We start from the raw sequence: 18,805 nt of genomic DNA, 5'->3' as shown, positions 1-18,805 counted from the left end.
TCACAGCAGATCATGTGTTAGTAGAAATAATGGGATGTGTGAAATATGAAGAGAACCGGATGCTCACATCGGATTTTATAATCGTTTTGGTTATTCGAAATCTTGAACCCTAGGTGGGGTGTGTACCAGAAGAAATGGTCCAATTTCCACCATATTTATAACAGATCTTGTGTTGGTAGAAATATTGAGATTTATCAAGTCAGAATGGAATCGGATGTTAATTTCGCGTATTATGATCTTCACGGATATTCAAATTTTTTACTCTTTGTGGGGGAGGTACCAGAAGGAGTAGACCAATATATCCCATCTTCACGCCAGACCTTGTGTTAAGAAAAATATTTTGATGTGTGTAATTTGATGACAGTCGGAATCTTACATAACATTTTATTAGAGTTATAGTTTTTCAAAATTTTGACCCTTTGTGGGGGAGGTACTTGGATTGGTATTGGTATTGGAGTGGACCAATATTGTCAATTTTCGCACCTGGCGCACTGATAAAAAATATTAAAGTAAGAACAAAATCGGATTATTCTTTCCCTTTCTGTGCAGTAAAATATTTTTTTGAAAATGTCGACTTTTTGTAGGGGAGTTACCAGAAGGAGTGGTCTAATATTATCCATCTCCGAACCCGATCTAAGTTTGATAATAATGTAAAGATGTACCAAGTTTGGACCAAATAGGATACTCCTTTCGAGAGTTATCCCGCCAACCAGCCGGACAGACAGACGGACGGACGGATGGGCATCGCTAGATCGACTCCAAATGTCCTAAACCGAATTTGGTACAAAGAGACCTAGGGTCTAAAACCGTTATTTCGATGAGGTACGTTTTGGCCGTGTCAAATGATACATATGGTTGAGGGTATAAAAAATGAACCTCATTGAAGTAATGATTTTCGACCCTATGTCTCTTTGGAAGAAATCCGTTTCAGAACATTTCGAATTGATGTAGTAACCCATGTTTAGGGTAGCTCTCGAAAAAAGTATACAATTTGGAACTAATTCTCCACGAAGATGGACAATATCATGGACACTCCTTTTTAACCCAACCTATAAACGATCAAACTTCTCCAAAAAAAATCTCAAGCAAAAGAAAACCGAGTACTCGATCTAGTCTAATCTCGGTACATTTTGAAAATCATGTGGATGAAGGGTAAAAATGGTTACTCCTCCCGATACCTTCTTTACAGACGTCCAACATTTTGGAAAATTCTAAAGAGAATATTCCTGTATAATCTAGAAGTTTGCAGATTTTTTCATAAAACTTGAAGATAAAAAAGTGTATGGGGATTCCCCACAAATCTATCGATTTCTTCTCTTTAAAAAACTGTACTTAGGTCACTTTAACTTGCCACCAATAAACCTATATAGGTTAACTACTGCCCAGCATTTTATGAACCTAAAGTTCATTCCCGCAACAAAAAAGGAAACACATTCTATTATAACTGAAACAGACAGCAAACTATTTATTATGACTGGAGAATTCACTGCCTCATCTGAACAATGAACAGAAGGCAGAAAAACCCTGCTGCCACACACAATTTCACACACAATACCATTCTGCGTTTTGTTGCAGTTGGTCTACAACAAGAGTCTGTGACTTATCATTGCTACAGTAGCAAAAACAACAACAACAATACAAAACATGCCACATATCTACATGAGCATACATGCATTATGCTTCTGTTTCTGATTGTGCAGAATCCAACAATAAAAACAACTACAACATTTTGGATGCCAACTACCAAACCAAAAGAACATCCTGAACAAGCAGAGATTAGAATTTAAATAATATCACAGACACACACACACACACAACCACCATACCTACAGATAATAAGACACACACCATTACCAAGCTATAATGTATGCAACGAATTAATGTTTTTTCTGAGTTAAAGGGCCAGAAGAAAATAGGACTCCATGCCATGAGAGAAGAGTTCTTGAAACAAAAACATTGGAAGATAGACAGACATGCACCTACTCACATCATTATTTATCTCCCACTCATTGTCAGACACACACACACCTACGTTCTTTGCTCTTCAAATTGCTTGCTGTCATAAAAGGAGTCTCTTTCTCTTCTTTTTTCCCTTTTGTTTCATAACATTGAAGGTGTAACACGTCGTATGCCATACGTCATACGCCACCCAGTCATTTGCAAAGTTGGAAGTCAAAACAACGGGTTGCTGTTGTTTTGGTTGTGTTTCACGGTTACAACAATTGTCAACACACACATAACATTGAGCACAGTTTGCCAAAAAAAAAAAACCGCGAACAACAACACACGGAACAGGTGTCAATTTTATTGGCCCGCTTCATTTATGGTTTCATATTGCTGGGGTTATTATGTTGTCACAATTGCTGATTTTGTTGTTGTTGTTGTTTTATTTTTTTTTTTGCTTCTTCGCTGTTGTTGGCTGGGGGGTGAAAATTAAATATTTTAACAACGTAATGAAAGCAAGAAAGATTTATGGCCAATTTAAAGCATTTATGTCAGGAATTTCAATTTGACACACACACATACACACACATAAATACTTGGTGCCTGTTTTGCCATGCATATGCTTGCCGTGGCTTAACATGTCTGCGATATGCTTATACGGAGTGTGGGATATTAATTACATGTGCCACAGGATTAAATTGAATTGATACAATTTTAATTGCAGGGTGGATTTGGGAAAATGGGAAACTGGTGTTGCAGGAATTATATGGCGATTTATGGTGTTTAAGAAGCATTTTCATTCTTTGATCACAAAATCTCTGGTTGTAAAAAAACTAAATATTAACCCATTCTTTGCGGAGACATTTGCTTTCATACTTCTTCTAAAAAAAATATTAATATGGGTAAAATTATAAGAAAATCAAACACTTATATCCAATTTTATGTGAAATCTTAAATTCCATATTTATCTCAGGGTTTTGGTTGAGAGAAATATTTAGATATTTAGTTGGCAGATATATATCATCTTCACAACAGATCTTGTATTAGCAAAAATATTTGGATGTGTGAAATTTAAAGAGAGTTGGATGCTTATTACGCTATCTTTGACCGTTTTGTTTTTCAAAAATTTTGAACCCTTTGTGGGGAAGGTGACAAAAGAAATGGTCCGATCTCTGCCATCTTTGTAACAAATCTTGTGTTGATGGAAATATTGACATGTACCAAGTCTAAGTGGAATTAGATGTTAATTTCGAGTTTTATCAGCTTCATAGATGTTCAAAATGTTAACCCTTTGTGGGGGAGGTACCAGAAGGAGTGATCCGATATATTCCATTTTTAAAGCAAATCTTGTGTTAAAAGAAATAATCAGATATGTGAAAAATGTGTAAAAGAGAATCGGATGCTTATTTCGAATATTATAATCGTTTTGAGTATTCAAAACGTTGACCCTTTGTGTGGAGGTAACAGAAGGAATGGCCCAATCTCTACCATCTTTATAATAGATCTTGTCTTAATAGAGATATTGAGTTGTACCTTGTCTGAATGGAATTTGATTTTAATTTCGAGTTTTACGAGCTTCATGAATATTCAAAATTGTATCCCTTTGTGGGGGAGGTACCAGAAGGGGTGTACCGATATATTTCATCATTACACCAGACCTAGGCTTAATAAAAATATTGTGATGTGTGATATATGAATAAAACCGGATACAAATTTCGGATATTATACTCGTTTTGGCTATTCAAAACTTTGACCCTTTGTGGGGGAGGTACCAGAAGGAATGGTCCGATCTCTACCACTTTTATAACATATCTTGTGATAATATAAAAATTGGGATGTACCAAGTCTGAATGGATTCGGATGTTAATTTCGTACTTTATGAGCTTCACAGTTATTCAAATTTTTGACCCTTTGTGGGGGAAGAATGGGGAGAAGGAGTCAACCGATATACCTTCTCACCAGGCCTTGGGTTTACAAAAATATGGTGATGTGTGTAAATTGAAGACAATCGGATACTTATCCGATTATCCTTTCTTTTTCTGTGCAGTAAATTATTTTCTTTGAAAATGTTGACATTTTGTGGGGGAGGTACCAAAAGGATTGGAACAATATTGCCTATCTCCGAACTCAATCTTAGTTTGATAATAATATTACGATGTATCAAGTTTGGACCAAATCGGATACTCCCTTCGAGGGTTATCGTACGCACAAGCCATCCAGACAGACGGACGGATGGACATCGCTAGATCAACTCCAAATGTGCTGAAACGGATTTAATCCAAAGAGACGTAGGGTCTAAAACCTCTAGCCATATGGCCATAAACATACCATACTTTTATCATAACATGTAACGAGAAAGGTACAGCAGAGTGGGAACGTCCGACTACAAAAACCCGCACGGGACTAATGCCGAAATTTCGTAAAGACATCTTTTCACCGTATAAAATGTTATATAACCGCTGTGACCAAAAGGGTACAAATCTAATAAATAACAGTTTAAATATTCATGGATAAACCTCACTGTGAGGACATAAACCTTGGAGAAATGAAGTTAATATATCTTTTTTTGTTTTTGGTAAAGGTTTTAAAACTTACGCCCCCTTTAAACTAAAACCCGGTATTACTTGCTCACATTTCCCATTAGTTTCGTAATACCCTCCCATTTTTTTAAACATTTTTTCACAATTTGTACTTTTATATCCCCTCGTAAAATTATTCCTAATACCATCATTTGGCCATGTTCACAGCATTGTCCAAAGTATCGTAAATTTTAACAACTTTACATAAAATATGTTTGACATTTCTTTAACATTCCACAACATTTACTGCACCATAACTTTGAAACAAAGTGAAGCAGAAAAAATCACAATTTGTTTAGGGGATTGATTAGAGCTGACATGGCTGGTGCCAAAGAAAATTCCTTTTCTTTTCAAAAAAAAAAAATGAAAGAAAGGCAAGGATATGACTTGATATCCATGCCGACATAAATTTACAATATTCCAGGGCAGCAGTGGTCCTTTCCCCAAACCCCGCTTCGTTGATGGAATTTGGGGTACAACATGCTTTTGCAACGGTGATGGATGAATAAAAGAGCCTGGCTGGCTAGAGCCATGTCTTGCAGTTGATTGCAATTTTGTGTGTCGCCTTTTTATCGCCGTTCAATTTATGTGACATTTTGTTATTGAACTTTATGGGCAAACCACTTTAGAAAAAAGCTCTTCAATAAAGTAATATCCTATTTATTTGATGTTGTTGTTGTTTTTATTGCAATATTTATTTATGCTTTTATTATTGCTACTGGATTGTGGCAATCGGTGTTTGTTGTTGTTCTGCCTCGTCTATTGATGGATGTTTGCTTTCATATTCCCCACCATGCCTGTGTGTCTCTGTGTGTTTGTCTCATATTCATATTGAAAGGCACTACTGCATTATTAACGGCAAAGTGTCAATATTGATTTTGTGAGCAAGAGAACACAAACAAGAGAATGAGCACGAGAGCAGTTTTTTTTCTAATAACTTCAGCATGGCTTTGTCGGTGATTTGTGTTCCCCTTCTGGGAGAATGGGAGAGCAAAGGAGAATGATGCAGAGCATTATTATGAAGAAATGGCATGAAATATTGGAAAATAATTTTGCACTCTTGTAGTAAAGACATCAAATGAACAAATATTGTGAGTAAAGTGTGCGTGTGTGTGTGCGTAGGGTTTATCTGTTGTATACAGAGATTTATTATATTTTCTTTTCATATTTCTTATGGCACACTGTCCATTGCAGTGGTCGTCGATCAATGGCAAGCAATCAAAGTCAAAAGTTTGACAATCTAAAGAGAACCATCGTTTTGTTAGTTATTAAATGTTCTCTAGATACGTATTTCATTATACAGTGCAGTAAAATATTCCCAAGGGCAATTGTCGTGGCAACAATGTTGCCGATATCTGAGTGTTGGCGTATTCCAGGCAATGCTGCAGATAGTAATTGCAAGGTGACGTATGAATAATGGAAATTAATTTTGAAAATCTTTGTGAATTGAAAAGGTAAATTTACATTTCCTGTGAATTTGTGTTTACATTTATTTGTAAAATAGTTGCGAATGGTAAACAAAGTGGGCAAATTGAATTCGTTAAATTCATTAGCAGAATCAATTCCTAATTGATGGATAAGTAAATAGTTTACATTGTAGCTGATGTGTAATTAAAGTGAAAGCAAATTGAAAATGGAAAAGGCTTCCATTTATCAATAGCCATTGTATTTGAAGAAAAAAATATTTTCAAATTTATTTTTTTTTTAATTTTTGAATTGAAATCAGAAAAGCCCAAAATCAGAAATTAAAAAAGGATTCGGAATGGAGGTTTCAAGTATCGTCATAAAGAAATAGACACTTTAGTTTAAATTTAAATACAAAAAAATAAGCTGCATTTTAAAGCATCAGCTTAACTTAAATGCTGGAAACTAACCAAAGCACACGTTCCCATTTATTTGTCCCTATTGGGTATTTAAGGATGTGTGTGGATGAGTGAATGAATGTGTGTGTGTGTTTGTGAGTGCGTGTAAAAGGTTATTTCCTTTGCCATGGAATGGATTGCTCTATGAAAACTGTTTACTACTGAATACTACCCACACACCCACCTCTCTCCAATTTCCTCCCTTTCCATTTTGCCATTGAAAATAATCAATTGAAATACTAAAAGCAAAAAAAACTGAATAAAAAGAATTCTAGAATTGCAAAGCAGGACGAATTGAATGCTGTGTGGGTATTTCTAAACGTGATATCAAAACGAATGTGTGAATAATGATGAACCCCTCCCTATCCCCCACATTACGAGGGCAATAAATTATTAACACATGTGACTTTAAATTGTAACAATATCGAATAAATTACTCAATTTAGATGGTAAAAGAAAACACACAAATTGACAAATAACAATGTTTCGAAAAGTTTTGGATTAAATTAGCAAGGACATAAATTTTCTTTCTATTATTACCCCAAAAAAAAAGTTTGAACACAAATCCTTGAAGTATGCTAACGAACTTATGTATTCTCTTCCGGCTTAAACAAGAAAAAAAGTCTTCATGTTTTTCTCCCCGGGCACCAAGGGGAGCAGGGCTTTGCATAAATAAATCAAAATATGTCGCCTAAAATTTCAATACTCTTTTTGTGCTAGGCTATCCTCATGGTCCCTACCAAATTTCTTAACCCTCATCATGCGAAGCGTGAAAATGCCAAAGAAGTGGTTAACCACTTAACTGTCATTTGTGATAAGCCTTAATCTTGTCGCCGATATCTTTTCATTATTAAGTGCTTAGAGATGGCAGAACATTTTATTTATGAACATAATGAGGGGTTTATTTGGTAAACATAACAAATGTTGTTAGAGGGTACTTTGTGTTAAGGATGTAATGGAGAATGTTTAAAATGACGGATGTTAAGAATTTTTTTCTTTAGAAAATTCATATGTTCTTAAGTCAGGGCCAGGCGAATGCAGGCACGTGCCTTCAATGAACGTAATTTGACGGCGTTCTCTTACATTTTTTTTGAAATTCTCAATACTTTTTTGAGTAAGGGAACAATTTTCCATTAAAGAGTTGCAAAAATGATAAAAGTTGTAGATGCTGACACGTAAACGGACAACGCTTTTATCAACTATATCCTGCAATATACAGCGCAATGCATAGCACATATACGCTCTTTTTCATTAGGGAGCGAAACTTGCTCGCGAGCAGAATTTCACAAAGAGTGGGAATTTTTATGGAGTGTGCTCTTCACCCTCTTGTTTCGTATGGCAGCGATCCCGAGTCACTCCAGTTTGAAAATTAGAGTGGGAACAGCAGAAGAAATCAGCAACATCAGCAGAAATGGTTCAAAAAGTAAAGAAATGACTTGATGGGAGCCCGCGTCGCAGTGACAGAAAAATGGCTCGTGAGCTGAAAATATCGCAATATTCCCTTCGGCAAATATTGAAAAATGAGCTTGGGGTAAAGCCATTGTAATTTCAAAAAGATCAAAAACTTACACCGCAACAGAAAGCAAATAGACTCAAAAGAGCTAAAGAGTTGCTTCGTTTGGCCGAAGGTGGTGAACTGCCGAATTTGGCTTTCTCCGATGAGAAAACATTCATTGTCCAGCAGTTTGTAAAGAAACGAAATTATCGTTTTACATGCCAAAGAGATCAGCTGAAAATGTGCACCAATGGTGATGGTGTGGGCCGCCATAACAGCCGATGGTCGCTCTCCGCTCGTATTAATCGACCGTGGCATCAGAGTATATGCCGAATATTATCGCGAAAATATTCTGGAGGGTGTATTGAAGCCTTGGGCACGCAAACATTTTAGCTGCAAACCTTGGACATTCCAACAGGATTCAGCTCCATTGCGCTCAGCACGTGCCACCCAAGAATGGTTTACGAAATGAGAATCCTCGCTTTATTTCCAGCGCACAATAACCACCAAATTCTCCGGATACCAATCCGTTGGACTATTGTGTCTGGGGTATTTTCAAAATCAAGGTTGGCACTAAAAACTACCAAAGTGTCGATCACCTCAAGCAGAGCTTCGCCGGGAATGGCCAAAATACCGCAGAGCAACATTCGGGCAGCATGCGACGGTTTCATTGGCCGTTTGAAGGCCATAATTCGTGCCAAAGGTGACTAATTCGAACAAATCTAAAATTATTCTAAAATTTGATGCAATTTCCGACATTTTTTGCTTTCACTCAATAAAATTTAAAAAAGAATGTTAAAATTATGGCGTTTGACTTTGTTTCAGTAGTTTTATCGCACCCTGTATTTAGGTCATATTTATGTCTTAAATATATTAATTTACACAATATGTCATATTTTTATCATAAATATATTCATTTACATAGTAGCGCCTAAAAGTATGCCATAAAACTGTTAAATTTAAATTGTGAAACTTCACATTACATAGACTCTCATATGACGTGTAATCTAGCCTTAAATAAAAAATGACACATAATTCTTAAAAAATCAAAAATATTTGCTCATTGACAAATTAAAACAACAAACTATTCCCATCACACCCCATCCGAAGCAATTTCTTCCCCCCAACCAAAACAGCAATAAAAAACATGGCAGTTACCGTCACTCAAATGTCCTCCCCAAATGGCATTTCAATACAGATTTCAATTGTTTTCGTGCATATTTATGAGTTCTACGACATTCTTTATTATTTTATTATTATTTTTTATGATGCCAGCGGAAAATCTCTGCATCAGCAGTCGTCGATTTTTGATAGAATAGAACAGAAGTTGCGAACAGTGCCCTCACATGCGTGCCCCCCTCGCTCTCTCTCTCTCTTTTGTGGCAAAAGCCATTAAGTCATGTTTGCTTTTTATGACTGCATAACTTGCTCGCTTCTGGTTAAGCTTACTTTTTTGTCAGGCAAAGGGGAATTTATTAAGCGTTTTGGGGTTTTAGCTTTTCATTTGTGTGCGTGCGTTCGCTTTTTTTTTGCGATGCCAAAATCGATTGCCAGCAATTGCTGGAAATTGCATGCCAGAGCGAAAAAATGCTTTAAAAAACGACCACGTTCCACGAGATGTCCTCTGTGATACTCTCACACGCACACACACCGACGCACACAGCTATTATCTGCAGATTTACATCCATTTAAAAGAGAGCCACCGAATAGAAAAGAAAAACAATAACAAAATACCATTCAAATGGAATTCCGTTGTTTGTGTTTCTTTTTCTGTTGTTGCTGTTGTTTTCCCAACACGCGTTGCTTTATCAAGGGGCTTGAGTGAGAGAATGTCAATGTAACAGAGCCAAAGCAAATGCAATAACAGAGCGGGAGAAAAAAACAATGAATATTTAAAGCAAGCTTAGAATATAATGTTTAATGAAGACATTCAAAATTTAAACACTACGTTTCTGAAATGTAATTAAAATCCTGATTATTCTTTATTTAAGGAACCCGGTTCAAAACTTCTTCCATCTACTGTAAATTTAATGAAAAATATTAGCTGGAAGCATGCTGCTTCCTTTGAACTAGAAGCATAAATTATGTATTAGTGTGTGTGTGAGAAACCTGCATATGTTGCCATTTTGTTGTCCTTTCTCTAGCCTTACATCACATAATGTTAAGGAATATTAAATGCCTGTAATTTGTAATACCCTACTTTTATAAATTTATAAAAATATATGTGACATTTCTCAGGTAAAGTTGAAAGAATGAGGCATGGCAGAATTAGAAGGTAACTTTAGTTCAAAAAAGATTTTAGAACTCTGCATTTTTGTAATTTATCTTGCCGAATTATCTTTAGAAAAATTTTAGAAAAATCTACAGAATTTAAGTTTTTTGAGGACATATAAAGGATTTAAAACTACGGTTTATGATTTTCATGACAAACTTAATATAAAAATATAGTGGCATGACTATATTTTTATATTAAGTTTGTCATTCCGTTTGTAATAACTCGAAATATACATTTTAGACCCCACAAGGTGTAAATTCTTGATCAGCATTAAACTCTGTGTTGATTGAAGGAGACCGTCCGTCTGTCTGGCTTTTCGTCAATGGAAATAACTCTAGCTTCCGAACGAAAGGAAGTAGGCTGATAAAATTTTAATCAGACGTGTGTTTGTTCTGCTTGTCTTTTGTTATTGAAAATGGGTATACCCCCCATATAACTGTACCTTCCTATATTCGGTATTTTGAAATCTTTGCTACATTATTCACCGAAATTGTTTCAAATTTCGTATATGCAATTCTATATTCGGTATTTTTAAGATTTTTAATAGAAGTTTGAACGATTTTTTTTTTTGAAAATTTTCAAATTTGTTTCAAATAGTGCAGGATATTCAAAGTTCGGCCCAGCCGAACTTACTGCTTTTTTTGTTTTTATTTTTTTCAAATTTTATTGAATGAAAGCAAAAAATTGTCGGAAATATCATCAAATCTTAGAAAAAGTTTAGGTTAGTTCGAGTTGGTCACCTTTGGCACGAATTATGACCTTCAAACGGCCAATGAAACCGTCACACGCTGCCCGAATGTTGCTCTGCGGTATTTTGGCCCATTCTCGGCTAAACACTTGCTTGAGGTGATTGACACTTTGGTATTTTTTAGTGCCGACCTTGCTTTCCAAAATGCTAAAGACCCAATAGTCCAACGGATTGGTATCCTGAGATTTTGGTGGCCCTTGTGCGCTGGAAGCAAAACAAGGAACCCCATTTTGTAACCATTCTTGGGTGGCGCATGCTGAGTGCGATAGTGCTGAGTCCTGTTGGAATGTCCAAGGTATGCGGCCTTGAAATATTGCGATATGTTCAGCTCACGAGCCATTTTTCACAGCAGCCACAGCGACGCGGGTTCCGATCAAGTCGCTTCTTTACTTTTCAAACCATTTCTGCTGATGTTGCTGTTTTCTTCCGTCTACTTCCTTGACGTAACGGCTACGCTACCAATATCACGGTGACGAGCGATGGAACGATTTATTCACACTTAAACGCTGGAGTGCTCTAACGATAGCCACTTGTGATTTTCCAGCAAAATATAAAGAAGTCACACTATCACGCTTCCATCACGAATAACTTTTTTTCTGGAAAATTCTCAACAAAATGTTTTTGTACGCTTGTAAGCAATATAATGAGCTGTCACTGGAATAATTTTAACAGCTGTCGTACGAATGGCTTAGAAATGACAACAGTCGGAATTTGGTTGCAGTTTTTTCATCTCACCCTGTACTGTTTTCTAACTTGTACATGTCAAGTTATCGTCATTCGTCATTTTGCCTTCCCAGAACTAAGTGTAGCTCATCTCCAGAACCCAGTGTAGCTCATCCTCATTGAAATTACCATAGAATTTATTTTTCAATTGTCCGCCGCTAACAATAGTTGTGTGTGTATGTGTGTGTGGAAAACAAAACAATTGCACATTTTTAAGTAGCTGCAATTCCGGAGTCATTTCAATACCCCCAATTGAATAAAAAAGCTTGTTGCCAACTTCACAACAGGGTTGGCTCTTACCATTAAACTGTCTTGACCGGTGAATTGCATTCATTGCAGCATTAAAGGTTAAAATATTACTTGAAAAATAAACAATAGAAAAATTTTCAGAATGATCAAACACACAACACGTTGATATCGTTTAGTTAGCTAATTTTTATTCCAAATGTTTTTTTTTTTGTTTTCTTTGAAATTGACCTGGAAAAAACATAAGTTTTGCTACTAAGCTTAAAACCAGTTGTTGCCAAGTCATGATTTAACAAAAAAAAAACTACAGTGAAATCATATAAAGTGATCAACTATTTAGAATAAATTTGAGAATTTATAAAATAAAATTTAAAATATTTTTTATCAAATCTCCAAAAAGCGAGTTGAGTTTCACTCTTAACTCGAAATCTGGCGGGAGTAAATAAAAAGAAATCGGGTATACCTTACTTTCTACGCCGCTCGAAAAAGAGTGTTGTTGCTTTTGTTGCAAAATCCACTGGTCCCTTGCTTCTGCTCTCTCTCCTCTCTCTCTCCTCTCTCTCTCTCTTAAAATCATTTTTTCCCGCTCGATTTTACTTTTAGATTCCCTTATCACAGAATAAAGGTGTAGACCAAAAAACGCCATGGTTGATCAATGGGAGAGTAAATCACTCAGGGCTAGTAAAGTCACTCGGCTTCGAAAACAATTTATTCATTTTTCTGCTATTTAATCTGTATATTTTTATATTTTGCGACATAGTTGACTTCTCCTGGAAAAGAACTAAGGAGCGTAGGGCCATGATCGAACTAAGTCAAACTAAAACTCCTTTGTTCCTCTACGAAGAAACCAGCCGGAGACTTAAGCAAGTCAAATAAACGTTTTATGTATTGCCACCTTTAAGCTCTCTCACAGCAAGAACGACATCTATTGAAGCACTTTTTTCGAAGATAACAGGTTGGACAACTTTTTAGTCTATATCATGACTTGTCTATGCTTTTAAGGCGAGAATACATAAAATGCTTTTTGACTGGCTCATGTCATCGGGTGGCTTCTTCGTATAGGAACAAAGGAGTTTTAGGTTGACTTAGTTCGATTTTGGCCCTACGCTCCTTTGTTATTTTTCGCAGAAGCCAGGCGAGAACTTAAGCCTGCCAAAAAAACGTTTTATGTATTCTCACCTTTAAAGTTTTATAAATACAACCTTTTTTAAATGATTTTTTCCATTTCCATAAATAATTCTTATTCAGACTCTTTGTGATATGTCCATCTATTGAGGTTTCACTGTACTTGTGTGCTTTTTTTTTAATTAACCAATCTTGTATCAATTTAAATTACTATCAAAACAGCGTGGGGTAGGGTAGTTGGGTATTAATTTGTCAAAATTAATTATCGATTTGTGTGTTTAATAAACGTTCAACTTGGAATGCCTGCAATTTCAAACAAAAATGCATTTTTGACTCTCAAAAAAAAAAAAACAGCAGCAACAACATCGAACATGTGTCGTAAATTGTTTTCTGAGAAACTAAAAATTAATCTTGAAATCAAACAAAAAATCAATTTATGGCTACATTATGTTATCGATAAGAAGCAACTGTGTATGTTAGCATTTGCCTTGGGCATATCAAGGACAGCTGTCCTTGAGTTTTGGGAAATTTTGTGTCCATTTAACGAGTTATGAGCAATTTTGTCTTCTTTCACACGGATTATGAGAATTCTTGTTTTGTTATCGTCATTTTTTTTCCTTTTTCCTTCGTTTATTCTTGTGATATTAATTTCCTGTTGGCATTGATTACAACAGCCAAAGAATAGTTTTTTTTTTTTTTTTGGCTGCCAGGCTTTTTGCTTTATATCCGCCAAGGATGTCATAACGTATATTTTCAATATTTCGTATATTAAATAATATTTAGCGGGAAAAACGATAATGAACATTTCAGAACAACTTTAATAAACATTTTTCCAAGAAATTTCTCTGTCATAGTTTCTATAGTTCAGTATAAGGTGATATTATATTTCGAAATCCTGTCATATGGTGTCCCAAATGCCAAATATAGCCAGAAAAGCGTGGTAGATATGGACCTATTAATGGCGTATTAAATGATTTGTTAAATACCCATCCAGCTAATATATTATTACCCATTTTATTTATCGCCATTCTACGTTTTACCTAGAATTTCCACACCCCACCCTCCAGGTTTTATCTGCCCAACATGTAAAAACTTGTGCTTTATGAAATGTCACCACATAAGATATGCCTTATATCCCGCCATAAATAAATCTATTCTGAAGCAAAAAAATAAAAAATAAAAATAAATGCAATTTATTAAATTATTTGTCAATAATCTTATCTAGTCTATTGGTCATTGCCAAGCAGCAGAAGAGGCGAAACCGAGAGCCCAACACATTTTACGTTTCTGAAAAATTTCCTCTAAACAGTTTTCGTTGGGAGCTGAAGCAATGAAGATATCGGAAAGAATTTTTGTCTTCTTATTATTTGCAGCATTTGCAAGTGTAATTCATGCGGCTGCTGTTGGTGATTCGAAGGTTGCGGATTCGGTGAAATTCTATGTTTACACCCGGCAAAATCCTGATAGTCCTCAGCCATTGCAGGCAAATGTGGAATCGGTGATTAGAAATGTTCTCAATCCTACTAAACCAATTACGTGAGTAAAATTCCCTAAAATGTATACCATTCAGAACATGCTGCAGGATTCCATATAAATACCGTTACTTAGGACAATCTTATGGAGAGAATATATAAGAGGATTTTTTCTGATATTAGTAATTGACGAAAAAGCCATATAGAAACGGACTTAAAGACTTAACAGATCAACGCTTTAATACTGACTTAAGCTTTGATCCGGATCAGTTTAAGGTTAACAAAGTTAAATTTGTTCTGTTCCAGATCGTGCAGGTTTGGCAATTTTTTCGAAATCATAAAGGGAAAATAGGTTATCGAGATATAAACTTTTACATTCTTGCAGTTCTGGAACAGACCAATTATGGGACGAAATAGAACTAAGTTAAGCTACACTCCTTTCTTCTCCTACCAAAACAATCCGATGACTCATGTCAGAAAAAAATCCTCTTATGTATTCTCGCCTTTAGTCTTTTCCTTCCAACCCTTCTAATACCAAAATGATTCTCTCTCTCTCTCTCTCTCTCTCCCTCTGTCTCTCAGCCTGTCCATTCATGGAATTGCCGACAACAAAGACTCCTTGATGAACATTTTGGTCAAGAATGCCAAACTGCAAATGGAAGATGGCAATGTTATTGTTGTGGATTACAGCGAAGTGATTGACAACTCCGCCGACCTTGCAGCCGGAGCAGCCAAAGTTCCCGCAATTGCCAAAGCTATAGCCGACTTAGTTGTCCTACTGCATGACAACTTCAATTTTGATCTACAACATTTGCATGCTGTTGGCTTTAGTTTGGGTGGCCAAATAAGTGGGCTGTTGGGGCAAAATATCCTTGAACGCTTGCATCACAGATTGGCCCACATCACCGGCCTAGATCCGGCCGGGGTTTTCTTCAACGCCTCCACACCTTATGACGAACGTCTGACCGCCGATGATGCCGACTTTGTTGAAGTTGTACACACTAATGCGGGCTATTTGGGTTTTCCAACACCTTGCGGCCATGTCGATTATTATCCCAATGGTGGTGTTCATCAGCCTGGCTGTGATGATGAGCAAGACCCGGCATGCTCGCATGTTCGTGCTTATCTGCTTATAACAGAATCTGGTTGCCGTTGGAAAACCAAGAAATGTTGGTTTTGAAATGTCCCAGTTTTAATAGTTGGATTTGAAGAGTTGCCGTTGGCTAAATGAGAAAATGGGTGATTTACGTAGCAGTGGCCGGGATGGTGTTTATTATCTGGAAAACAAATGCGAGGAGCCTATGGGAAGGGAGCTTATCAAAAGGAATTTTGTAAGATAAACAAAAAAGGAGAGAGCTTTTGATGGGGATGGCACTCTTTTTTGAGAAAAGGAGGAAAAAATAAAGTATTCAAATAAAAACAAATAGAAATTGGATATGCATTTCGGGGGAAATTCAAGAGAACTTGGAATACATAAGAAAAAATATATTTTTTATTTATTTTTGTTGCAAATGGCCAGGCTTAATCCCATTATTGTACTTTTTATAAAAACAACGTTTGTTTATTACTGGAGAACGATGGTAATGTTTATAGGGGGCTAAGCAGGGAATACCTAGGTTTCGGAAAGAGCCACCAATCCTCATTTTTAATTTATCTTTAATATAAAGACAGGGAGAATTGGATTGAGATATGGACTAAGCTACAGGTAAAACATTTTTAGCCTTATTATGGAGATATTTTTTATATTGGTCCCCAAATTCGAAAATCAGGACTGGTAATATCCTTAAAATTCCGTCTGGCAACGCATTTTTCTCCCCCAACCTTGCATTTTTTTCTGTTTAAATAAACCCCCGAAACTTCCATCACACCCGGATATGACGTAAACTTTTTAAAATTATTTTTTTTTCTTTCGATCTTTTTACATTTTTTTGGCTTCCCCAAATTCCCCCGAAAATTTCCACTTCCTTTCCAGGAAATTCAAGTTCGGCTCTCTAAAAACAAAAAGTTATTTATATTTTTGTTATATTCCATATTTTTCACATAAACTTTGATTGTTTTGTTTATGTCTTTGATTGAGGTCAATCAACTTCTATTTCATGTGACAGTGATTTTGGTTTTTTTCGGAGAGATTTTCTCCGTTTTGTTTTCTTAATATTCCAGGCACGTAGAGAGCTGCAGGACGTTTAGGATGTGCTGGAATTCCTGAAATTCCAATAGATTTTATTATGAAAATAAAAAACAAAACAACAAAGAAATAAAAACATAACCATAAAGGACCAGCCAGCACATGCTGGGTTTAGGATGTGCGAAAAGGACAATTTCAATAGAAATTTTATTGGGAAATTTATTGACTTTGCATAGGCATATTGTCAACAAGAAAAGGTAAAATTTCAATTTGAATATTTCGACAAAATAAACTTATAGCTCAATAAAACAAAGTCTATAAACCAAAAAATCAAAAATCCCAAACTTCATAAAACACTAAGGAAAATGTAAATAAATGTTCCTTTCGAAACAAAAACATTGTCAGTAGTTTCTGGAATAGATTTATTCGAATTGATTTAAGCAATGGATTTTTAAAATGCATTTAATTCAATACTTCACAAACGCAATTGAGATTATTTAATTAATAGCTTCAGAGTTACAGATTTATTTTCCGAAACAAAGACACTTGGATAGTTTAAATTACTTTTTTTTCCTCTCTCTCTCTCTCTACACTACTCTCCCCTCGCTTTGTGAGTTTGAAATAAATGAACAGTAAATTGGCTTTGGAAAAACTTTAATTGAAAACAATTTAAATGTATAACGAGTGGCGAAAAAAACTTTGCGATTTTTTGCTTCTATTTTCCTGTCGTTGTCGTTTTTAGCAACATATCTAGCGGCATAACCAGCCATAAAACTGCCAATCAACAGCCAGCCAACAAAGAAAAACTATTCGATGAAAAACAAAACACCAACAACAACGACAATGATGTGAATTGTTACAAATTTTCACTTTTAGCCGGCATCAAGGATCGCTCATAGTCCATGTGCTTATATATATCATAGATAAATGGCCACACACACACTCACACACACACATATATGCAGACAAACCACAACATTGTGCAGAGATTCTCGTTCTTTTCATTTAGGGGCAAAAACCACGAAATCAAAAAAGTATTCCAGTTAAATGATGCGGCAGAGAATTTCCCTGGGAAATATTTAATTTCAGCAATAGAAATTTTATACAGAATTTTGGCCCAAAGGTAATTTTTAAATTATGCAAATAAAATTGGGTATTTACTTAATTTTAATGGGAGTTTAAATATACACAGATAGTACTCACAAGGGAACAGAACATGAAGCAAAACTAAGAACATTAAACAAATATTAAATTTAAACAAAGACAATGAAAATGGAGTTTTTAAAGTCACATTTACAGCCAGGACAATAAGGGAATCTTTCTATACGCCTTTACAGCCCTGGGCTCTAACGGAGTCTTTCGAGACGCCTTTACAGCCCAGGGCTATAAGGGAGTCTTTCTCTGGGCTGTAAGGGAGTCTTTCTAGACGCCTTTACAGCCTAGGGCTGTAAGGAAGTCTTTACTGACACCTTTACAGCCCAGGGCTGTAGGGAGTCTTTCTAGACGCCTTAACAGCCCAGAGCTGTAAGGGAGTCTTTCGAGACGCCTTTACAGCCCAGGGCTATAAGGGAGTCTTTCAAGACGCCTTTACAGCCCTGGGCTGTAAGAGAGTCTTTCTAGACGCCTTTACAGCCTAGGGCTGTAAGGAAGTCTTTACTGACACCTTTACAGCCCAGGGCTATAAGGGAGTCTTTATAGACGCCTTACAGCCCAGGCTGTAAGGGAGTCTTTCTAGACGCCTTACAGCCCAGAGCTGTAAGGGAGTCTTTCTAGACGTCTTAAAGCCCTGGGCTGTAAGGGGTCTTTCTAGACGCCTTTACAGCCCTGGGCTGTAAGGGGGCCTTCCTAGACGCCTTTACAGTCGTAGGCTGTAAGGGGGTCTTTCTAGACGCCTTTACAGCCCAGGGCTGTAAGGGAATCTTTCTAGACGTAAGGGGGTCTTTCTAGAAGCCATTACAGTCCTGGGATGTAAGGTTGTCCTTTAGACGTCTTTTCCGGATTCTTTCTAGACGCCTTTACAGCCCAGGGCTGTAAGGGCCTTTAAGCCCAGGGCTGGAAGGGCCTTTAAAGCCCAGGGCTGTAAGGGAGTTTTTACAGACACCTTTACATTCCTGGGCTGTGAGGAAGTATTTGCAGATGTCTTTACTGACCAGCCTCACAGTGCTTAACTTGAAGTGAGTCTCTCTACAGTTCATTACCCGACAAAGCATG

At 36.3% G+C, this 18,805-nt stretch overlaps 1 protein-coding gene across 1 annotated transcript; it reads left to right on the top strand.

The window, feature by feature from the left end:
* Window positions 1-14,293: 14,293 nt before the first annotated feature.
* On the top strand, window positions 14,294-15,649 carry LOC131801505 (pancreatic lipase-related protein 3-like). The gene is made up of 2 exons (XM_059120266.1): window positions 14,294-14,533; window positions 15,052-15,649. Exons 1-2 carry the CDS (start codon window positions 14,328-14,330, stop codon window positions 15,647-15,649), a joined length of 804 nt encoding a protein of 267 aa, XP_058976249.1. The 5' UTR covers window positions 14,294-14,327.
* Window positions 15,650-18,805: the final 3,156 nt, after the last annotated feature.

Source organism: Musca domestica, unplaced genomic scaffold (assembly GCF_030504385.1).
Source record: "Musca domestica strain aabys unplaced genomic scaffold, Musca_domestica.polishedcontigs.V.1.1 162, whole genome shotgun sequence".
Classification (NCBI taxonomy): domain Eukaryota; kingdom Metazoa; phylum Arthropoda; class Insecta; order Diptera; family Muscidae; genus Musca; species Musca domestica.
This window is presented reverse-complemented; position numbering and strand designations above follow the sequence as displayed.

Bases quoted from the DNA above. Each gene is read 5' to 3' on its own strand.
- LOC131801505 (XM_059120266.1), top strand. From the start codon at position 14,328: ATGAAGATATCGGAAAGAATTTTTGTCTTCTTATTATTTGCAGCATTT. The intron at 14,534-15,051 runs GTGAGTAAAATT...TCTGTCTCTCAG, and splicing joins AATCCTACTAAACCAATTAC to CCTGTCCATTCATGGAATTG.